Below are 8,934 nucleotides of genomic sequence, written 5' to 3'. Positions count from 1 at the left end.
CATCCAACCTCTTCTAGTCAGCAGTTCTGCAACCTTAGTTTGCAGTAGTGATGTATGGAAGTGAGAGCTGGACCATAAAGAAGGCTGCTCACCGAAGAATTGATGCTTTTGAATTATGGTGCTGGAGGAGACTTTTGAGAGTCCCATGGACTGCAAGAAGATAAAACCTATCCATTCTGAAGGAAATCAGCCCTGAGTGCTCACTGGAAGGACAGATCGTGAAGCTGAGGCTCCAATACTTTGGCCACCTCATGAGAAGAGAAGACTCCCTGGAAAAAACCTTGATGTTGGGAAAGATGGAGGGCACAAGGAGAAGGGGACGACAGAGGACGAGATGGTTGGACAGTGTTCTCAAAGCTACCAGCATGAGTCTAACCAAACTACGGGAGGCAGTGGAAGACAGGAGTGCCTGGCATGCTCTGGTCCATGAGGTCACGAAGAGTCAAATACAACTAAATGACTAAATGACTAAATAACAACAAAGTTTGCACCAGGAGAAGTTCCCAAGCCATCTTCAAAGAAAACTCACATATAATGCATTGCAGTAGCATAGCTAGGCCACTTATGGCCACAGCCAGGCTATCTCTGTCCAGAAGGGGCTGCTGATACAATACATCATCCCAAGCCGGCAATGAGAACCATTCCCCCCCCCATCTGAGCCTCTAAAGCATTTATAGATGGTTGGGAAAATAAATGCCACTTTCAACTCTTCCTTGGTGACCTTCACATTGCTCCATGCTCCTCTTGAGTTATTTTCCCTAACTGGAAAGTGTCCTGGATATGTAACAATGCCTCTTGTTCGTCTGGATGGGGACATGTGGGGATAGGCAGGTTGTCTTCTTCATGGCTAGAGCAAAGTCCTCTGTGCAAAGCTAAAAGACACAGGTGTTGTTCCTTCATGCCTCTGTCCTTGCCATCCTCTACTTTCGTAGAAGCATAGAATTGTAGAGTTGGAAAGTAGCCCCAAGGGTCATCTATTACAACACCCCTGCAATGCATGAATCACAGCTAAAGAATCCCTGACAGATGCCCATCCAACCTCTGTTGCAAAACCGTGAATGAAAGAGAGTCGACCACCTTCCATGGTAAGCTATTCCACTACTGAATAGCTCTTCCTATCAGAAAGTTCTTCCTAATAGTGTTAGTCAGAATATCTTTTTTCTTTGTTCTTTTTTGTAATTTGGGTCCCTTGGTTTGGGTCCTGCCCTCTGGAGCAGCAGGGCAATCTCAGAGCAACCACAGTCTTAGGAGAGACAATTTGGGAATTCTGAAGGTCAAGCAAGCAAGGATATATTGGGGCCTGGGACAAATTGCTCAGGTGATGAGAAGTTGGTTCAGAATGGTGGGATGCAAAGAGGTATATAAATATAAACACTTTGTAGCACTTTTCAACTCCCTAGTTGTATTTTTCAACTTCCTAAACTGAAACTCAGAAGCTTCAGCTGAGGTGAAGCAGCTGAGGATTTTTCTGAGGAAAACCAAGTTTTGGCAAGGCAAACAGATTTCTCCTGGCTGAATCACACATTTCTGGCTTGATTGACTATTGCAGGTCAATATTAAACAACAAAACTTAACTTCCATACAAATCACGTACACCCACAATGTTCTTGCAAAGGGGCTTATGAGTACTGGCAGGCATGTAGGCACGTTTTAAATGCTTTTGTTGATATTACAGTATTGTGATTATTATTTTTAAATTAAATAAACAGCTGCAAATAGAAATTAATGTCTTAATATATTTGAGCTGGGGCTTACTGGGGCTCAAGCTCCTAGAATTGCTTTTCAGGGTCAAGAACTCCTCCTGGAAAATGTGAAGTAAGGAATGAACATGTGCAGAGTGACTTTTCCTCATCTCCACTGATTAATCTCAACCAGTATCAGGGATTGTTGCTCAAACCAGGAACCCTGATGGCTCAGGCTGGACCCTCATCTAGTAGGACCTACCTGGGACTCAGAGCCCTGTTCTGGTACAGAAAATGAAAGGGGTGTACAACTGGAGGTCGTGGAACAGGTGAGCAATATGGAGCGACTGCCTGTCAGCTCCAACGCTTTGTACCCGCAAAGTACTTTAAGTCCTTGCTTGCAGCTGGGTTGATCAGGCTTTTTCACAGGCACCTCTCCTTTTCCTCTGTGGTCATAAGATCTGGAAGCATGCATAGCCTGCATTGCTCCCTCAAGACAAAGTTTTCCTCATGCAAGTGCTTGAGCAAACACTGACGGCAATTCCTTTCTTGCAGAAGTATTTCACTGCACAAATTAATCTGGCATTGATGCACATTGAGGATATATATTTAGATATATTCCCTAAGTTCATATATGCACTAATGAGGTCTGAACTGGCAGAGACTGACCAGGGGCCATGATGGATGTGGCTCAATGAAACAGTCATCCCAGTTTGCAGCAGCTGTGAAAAAAAGGTGGATTCCATATTAGGCAACATTGGAAATAAATTGAAAATAATACTCCCGACATCATAATGCCTTTTTATATGTGGTGTGACTGTGGAATCCTAGTTGATGGACCTCAAGAGGGATATTGCAGACACAGAACTGTAGCCACTAAAATTATCAAGGGACTCTAGCAGCTCCCCTATGAGGAAAGATTACAACAATTCAGGCTTTTAAATTTACATAAGGGGGGGGGCAACAGCCATGTGTCCAAGACAGTGGTCTTCAACTGATGGGTTAGGACTCACTAGTGGGTCATGGTCTGATCTAAGGCTGGTCTCAACAGCAGCACTACTGCCATACAAAGATATGGTGAAAGATTAAGAAGTGGATCCTCAAATGCATTTTTGAGTTAAAAGTGGGTCTTGGGTCTGAAAAGGGTTCTGGATGTAGGATAATAATACACGGTGTGGGGAGAGTGGAAAGGGAGAAGTTCTCACACTTCCTCTCTCACACACCCACACCCATTAATGTCCCATTATTCAGGGTAGATGACAGAAAGTGCTCTTTCACACAGCACGTAATTAAACTATGGAATTAACTCACAGAATATGTAGTAATGGCTACCAATTCAGGTGGCTGTAAAAAAGGCTTTGGAAAATTCATAGAAGATAGGGCTACCAGCCATGATGCCCATGTACCTCTGAGTATCAGTTGCTGGGGAGATAGCAAGTAGGGAAGATAACAGTTGTGCCCAGGTCCTTCTATTCCATGTTCAGGTCCTGATATTCCAGGTTCGGCTTGCAGGCTTCCCAGGGGTATCAGGTTGACTACTGTGAGAACAGGGTGCTGGATAGATGAGCCTTTGTTATGATCCAGCAGGGCAAGTTCTGATGCCAACTTTTTGTTGGAGAACATGCTCTCCAAGTCTAGAGTTGGATACAGTCACCCATAGTCCTGATCTCCTCTGGAGAGCCAGACTTCCAGGGCTGGCCTGAGCCCCACAGAGAAATGAATCATTGTGTTAATCCCAATACAGCCAGAGGCTTTTTGATGGCCTTTATCAAAGCTGTTTCTCAGCTTCACTGTCCTTGCTGTGAAATGGGAATGATGGTGCCCTTTAACTCACAAGGGTGTCACGAAGCCAAACAAGGAAAGTCTGGTTTCTGGTTTGCTGTCAAAGCAGGAACCATTCTGCCTCCATGCCTATCTGTAATTTCCACAATGCATACCATGCCCAAGTAAATAATTTGCTTTCATATCACATACATGCAGGTTTAAAATAACCCTTTAATTCTAGAGCGGTTTTGGCAGAGATGCATTTTGAAAGGTTACGTGAGTCATAATCCAATCCAAACAGCAGCAAAAGGAAGCTTAAGAAATCTAACGACCATAGGAGCACATCCAGAAGGAAACTCGGCTGGAGAGATACCATCCATTAAAGAGGGCAAGTGCCACAAAATGCCCCATTCAGGGCACCTGTGAATTCGGCTGTGTTTTTATGGTGTTTTTTTCATGGTGTCAGCTGAGCAAAAGAGCAAAATGCAAGAGCTAGTTTCTAGGTAGAAGCAGACAGTAGTTAGTAAGCAAGAGCAATGCAATTACCTGTCTTGAAGACAGTGTGGGAGCTAGAAGGGTAACAAACACCTGGGAGAGAGCAGGATAGGAAGGGGTGAAGCTGAGCAATGAGTATGCAGACTGAGCTTTTGCATTATGAAGACTAAGAGCCTCAGCCAAAGTTGTCTTGCTTACATGCTTCCCATTAGGGTACCTGGTTGGTCACTGTGAGACGAAGATGCTGGACTAGATGTTCTTATGTTCATCATTCAGTGTAATCCTAAATTGGAAGACATAGATATACATTGAGGCAGGGAGGGAATGTTGAGGAGTGAGGTCAGAGGACAACATAATGCCTAAAGAAAAGACAGTGATAATTATATCCAAGCAAAATAGTCACAGTGGCCATAAACAAAATGCTGGTGGTGATGACACAAACATTCTAGCATGGCTAAACTAAATTACATGAACAGTGGAATAAAAACTGAAAATCTCCATTCAAGCCACAGGTGACAGAATTGAATTTCCTGTTAAACTGCAAATCAGTCCTTTCACACTGGAGTTTCCCTTTGCTCTAACGTGGCTCTTTTAAGAGACGAATTGGACTGTTTTGTGAGATTGAAATATTTTCCCACTGGTTTCTGAATATTGCCTTTCTGATGTGATTTGTGCCCACTTATTGTTTTGCAGAAAGCCTGACTTGTTGGTCTTGTGTAATCTGCTTTGCTGGCAGATTATATTGCATATAATCTACCATATATTTTGGAAGATGAGCAGGTGAATGAACACTCTGATGTTGTGGGTTCTATAACTAGGTTCTATTGCTAGGTTCTATAACAGTGTTGCCAGAGTAGATATGTGGACAGAGCTGGAATCTGGGTCCATTGCAGGGCCTGGTCCTTGTCTTTGTATGTCTGTTATGTGGCCTGTTGTTGCTGGTGAATAGCTAGTTTACGTTAGAAGTGGGGGAGACATCTGTAATACCTTCCCCCAAAGGCTTATAAAAGGGAAGAATCATTATCCTGGATGGGCTGTAGATCCTTGATTATGACATTATGAGCTTGGGGGGTCAGTCTGAATGATGCCCTAAGTCCCTTCCAGTTCTTGGGGCCCTGTACCCAGTGAGGGTTAGACTCTAATGTAGGAGATTGCTGGACTGGCCAGACAAGTTTCATTGTAAGACAATGACCTTAGCCAGCCACTTAAGTGTCATCATCAGCATCCCAAAATAATAAGCTAGGTTGCAAGTGGCTGTGCCTTCCAAGCTAATGGATGGGTCTTTCCTCCACACCACGTCTCCTAACTGCTATGTAGGAGAACAATAGCCTGCATGGTCTGTGTGAACTGAGCTTAATAGCAGGCTGGAAGCGGGAGACACAGACATGCTTGCTCTGTGCTGGATCTAAAGCTTCAAATAATGTAGAAGCATTATCTTTTCAGGGTGTTAGTGTTGTGAGCCCCTCCATCTTATGATCAGGTTGTGTATATATGTGTAAATAAAACAATATATCCTAAGGACAGCACAGTCTCTACTGACCTTCATTCCAAGGAACCCAAATTTGGGTAAGCACTGGAACCCCTGGAGTCTCTTGCCACTCAGAGGCTGGGGTGGCATGTAACTATTCACTGGTGTGGTTTCAACAAAGCCGGTGGGTGACAGAGAGGTGTTCTGCCATTTTCCATTATAGGTCTGTGCTACAGTGGATTATTCCTAGGCACCTGCCTGCTCATACTAAACTGCCTTTTCACATCAATGGGTGGAGATTGTAGCCTAAGAAATGACTGATGCAAATCCTTAAGCTGTGAGCCTCTCTTTGATGAGTCAGAGCAGATGCAGTTGTACTTTAGGGCTTTGTTGCAGACAATGGATTTTGTAGCATGTTCTGGATGGGAGCTAGATTCATGTAGATACACTTCCTTAGTAGGGTTCTGATATAAAGTTGAGCTTATATATCCATTTTTAGGTCTCTGCACAGTCATGTTCAGAAAGTGAGGCTGCCACCTGGATGAGTCTAGGCTCAGGTGGATGGTGAGGTGGAAGTTCTGGTGGAACAGCATAAGCACGGTGTCCAAATGATAAGGATGGGAGACAGGAACTGAGAAAGCAAATGGTAGTTCCAAGCTGGCCATGAAAAAGTTAGCAGATTGTGAAGCCATGTCAACCTCTATGGTAGTGCCACAGATCTGGTGCTCCAGCATAACTAGCCATCAAACTCTGTCACTTTATACTTACCTATAATTACCTCAGTTTGTGGGAAAACAGGCATCTCCAACCTTGTATATGGTCACCTTAACTATTTTGAATCCTTATGGGCTGTCTGGAGAGTCGATGTGGTGTGGTGGTTAGAATGTCAGACCAGGACCTGGGAGACCAGGGTTCAAATCTTCACTCAGCCATGAAGCTCACTAGGTGACTTTGGGTCGGAGGGGGAGAACTGTGTAGGCCACTTTGTGAGTTCCTTGTAGAAAAGGGGGATGTAAGTGCAATAAATGAATACACATTTCATTTTCCTGTGACATCACTTTGCTCCATCCATTCCCCTCTGTGGGGGAAACTCTATATTTATCTACCTACAGTATATGCCTATTTAGGAGTACCTTCCACACATTTAATGAAGTGGACTCTAGTTCACAAAAGCTTGTGCCATAATAAGATCGTTGATCTTTAAAATCTCACAGGGAAACAAAGGGCTCCAAGCAACTTTGCTAGTAAACCAGCACTTTGATTTTCCTTTAGTCAAAAGTAGTGAGATGGTACTCACATGATAGTACAGGAACACAGGAAGCTTCCTTATACCAGATGAAACCAGTAAGTATTTTCTACACTGACAGGCATCAGTTGTCTGAGGCTCCAGACCATGTTCTCCTCTAGTCTTACCAGGAGATGCAGGGTCTTGAACCTGGGACCTTCTGCATGCAAAGCAGATGCATTTCCACTGAGCTAGGAAACATAGGAAGGAACATAGGGAGCAGCCTTATACAACATCAGCCCATTGGTCTATCTAGCTCTATATTGCCTGCACTGATGGGCAGCAGCTCTGCAGCATTTTTGCTAGGGGTCTATCCCAGCCCTACCTGAAGATGCTGGTTGCTGAACCTGGAAACTATTGTATGCAAAGTAGTTGTTCTATCCCTGAGCTATAGTCCTTCCCCACAGCATCTTGATAAACCTGTGGGAAAGTTTTTGTGAGTGTTATAGGAGAGAAGTGTGTCTTTGTGTGCGTGCACATGCCTGAGTGTGCATACCTCGTGTGCCTTGCTTGTGTGCGTGAGGGGAGGGAGGGGATTGAGTTCCCTGGAAAGCCAACCCCCCGCCTCGAACTCTCATGTAATCAGACACTTCTCTACCTTCTCCTCGGCTCGGTTCTTCCTTCCAGGCAGCTGTGCGATCTCTGCATCACTCGCTTCCAGTATTTTGGGAGGGACATGGGCAGCTGGAACAAGCAGCTGCTCACCAGTCCGAGTGTCAAAGCTCAGCTGCAGGCGGCGGCGGCAGCAGCAGCAGCAGGAGGAGGAGCAGGAGCAGCAGGAGCAGCAGGGAAGCGCCTCGCCTGCTGATGGGAGCAGCCATCCTCCTCCTCCTCCACCTCCTTCACCAAAAAGTTCCAGCAGAATCCCTCCTGGAGAGCGCCGGAGGCGAGTGGGAGGCGCCTCCTTACATCACAGGGAGCCGGAGTCTAGAATCGCGGGAGCTGTCCACTTCAGCACCACCACACTCCAGGGCACGGGCAGGCGCGCAGGGAGCTGTCCGCTTCAGCACCGCGGCGCCCGAGCGGGCGGCGGCAGCAGCAGCGGGAAGGGAGCGGCCCTCTCCAGCCCAAGGAGCCCACCCACCCCGCTGCTTGGCTGGGGGGAATCCATCCCTCCAGCGCCGAGCTGGGGGCGGGCCTGCTCAGCACCACAGGGGACCCGGGAGTGACTTCCCTTTCCAGTCGCGGGCTCCGCACCTCTGGCAGTTTTCGCCGCCGCCGCCTTTGCTTGTCGCTTCAGAGACGGGGAGGGGGCTTGGGGCGATCTCCTCTTCTCTCCATCGCCTGTCGTGGGGGATATTTCCACCCAGCTGCTTTTAAAGCACCTACTGTACTTCTGTCTATTCCACCCGCATCCTCTCTAGCACCTCTTCCTCTCTGTAGCACACACACGCAGACACACACCGTGTTGATCTCGAGCTCTTTGGAATTTTTTTTTTCCTCTTGTGACAGGCGTCTGGCTCTCCCAGGCTGAACGAAGGACAAGCCGCACGCCTCTGAGCCCGTCGTGCGGGGTCTGGATCGGGGATGAGCAGCAGGCGCCTGGCTGGATCTCAGCCTCATGCTCCATCCAAGAGGGGCAGAGAGGAGATCCCTCGAAACGCAGAAGACCAGCACCTGAGGAGCCCGCGGGGTCCCCCTCCTCTGGTGTGGAGAGCCCGGTTTGTGTAGAGAAGGGGCAACCCTTCCCCTGCATGCCTCCGGCTCCCTAGCTCCAGGGGAGTGTGAGCGACACCTTTGCCTTCTTTCTCCCTCTGCCTTGCCTTCCCCTCCGGTTGGCTGCCCACGATACCATGCATCATTATGAGGATGTGTGACAGAGGTATCCAGATGCTGATCACCACCCTGGGAGCCTTTGCAGCGTTCAGCCTCATGACCATCGCGGTGGGCACAGACTATTGGCTGTATTCCAGGGGGGTGTGCAGGACTAAGTCCACAAACGACAATGACACCAGCAGGAAAAACGAAGAAGTCATGACCCACTCAGGCTTGTGGAGGACCTGCTGCTTGGAAGGTATTGAAACCCAACTCTTTGTTGCCAGCTCTGGGCTCTCCTCGTCTTTTGGAAGTGAGCTGGGATGGGGTGAAGGGAGGACTGCTGGGACTAATGTTGTAGCACAGTCAGGGGAAGTGGTGTTGCTTCCATGGGGAAAGTTGGCTTTGCCTGAGAGATGCAGAGAGAACCCACAGCCCTAGAAACTTCCCTTTGGGCCCTTAGAGTCTCAAGCATTTGCCGGGGT

General features: G+C 47.2%; 1 protein-coding gene across 2 annotated transcripts in view; it reads left to right on the top strand.

Annotated features, from left to right (window-relative positions):
- Window positions 1-6,964: 6,964 nt before the first annotated feature.
- Window positions 6,965-8,934, top strand: part of CACNG3 (calcium voltage-gated channel auxiliary subunit gamma 3) — a 66,958-nt gene continuing 64,988 nt past the window's right edge. The window contains exon 1 of one of the 2 annotated variants that reach the window (XM_083711960.1): window positions 6,965-8,708. In XM_083711960.1, the coding sequence (XP_083568086.1) occupies window positions 8,498-8,708 (211 nt within the window). In that variant the 5' untranslated portion in view covers window positions 6,965-8,497. The remainder of the gene's footprint in view (window positions 8,709-8,934) is intronic. The other variant, XM_083711959.1, reaches the window with a different exon arrangement.

The sequence above is a fragment of the Podarcis gaigeae genome (genome assembly GCF_964106915.1).
Source record: "Podarcis gaigeae genome assembly, chromosome: 14".
Taxonomy (NCBI): domain Eukaryota; kingdom Metazoa; phylum Chordata; class Lepidosauria; order Squamata; family Lacertidae; genus Podarcis; species Podarcis gaigeae.
This window is presented reverse-complemented; position numbering and strand designations above follow the sequence as displayed.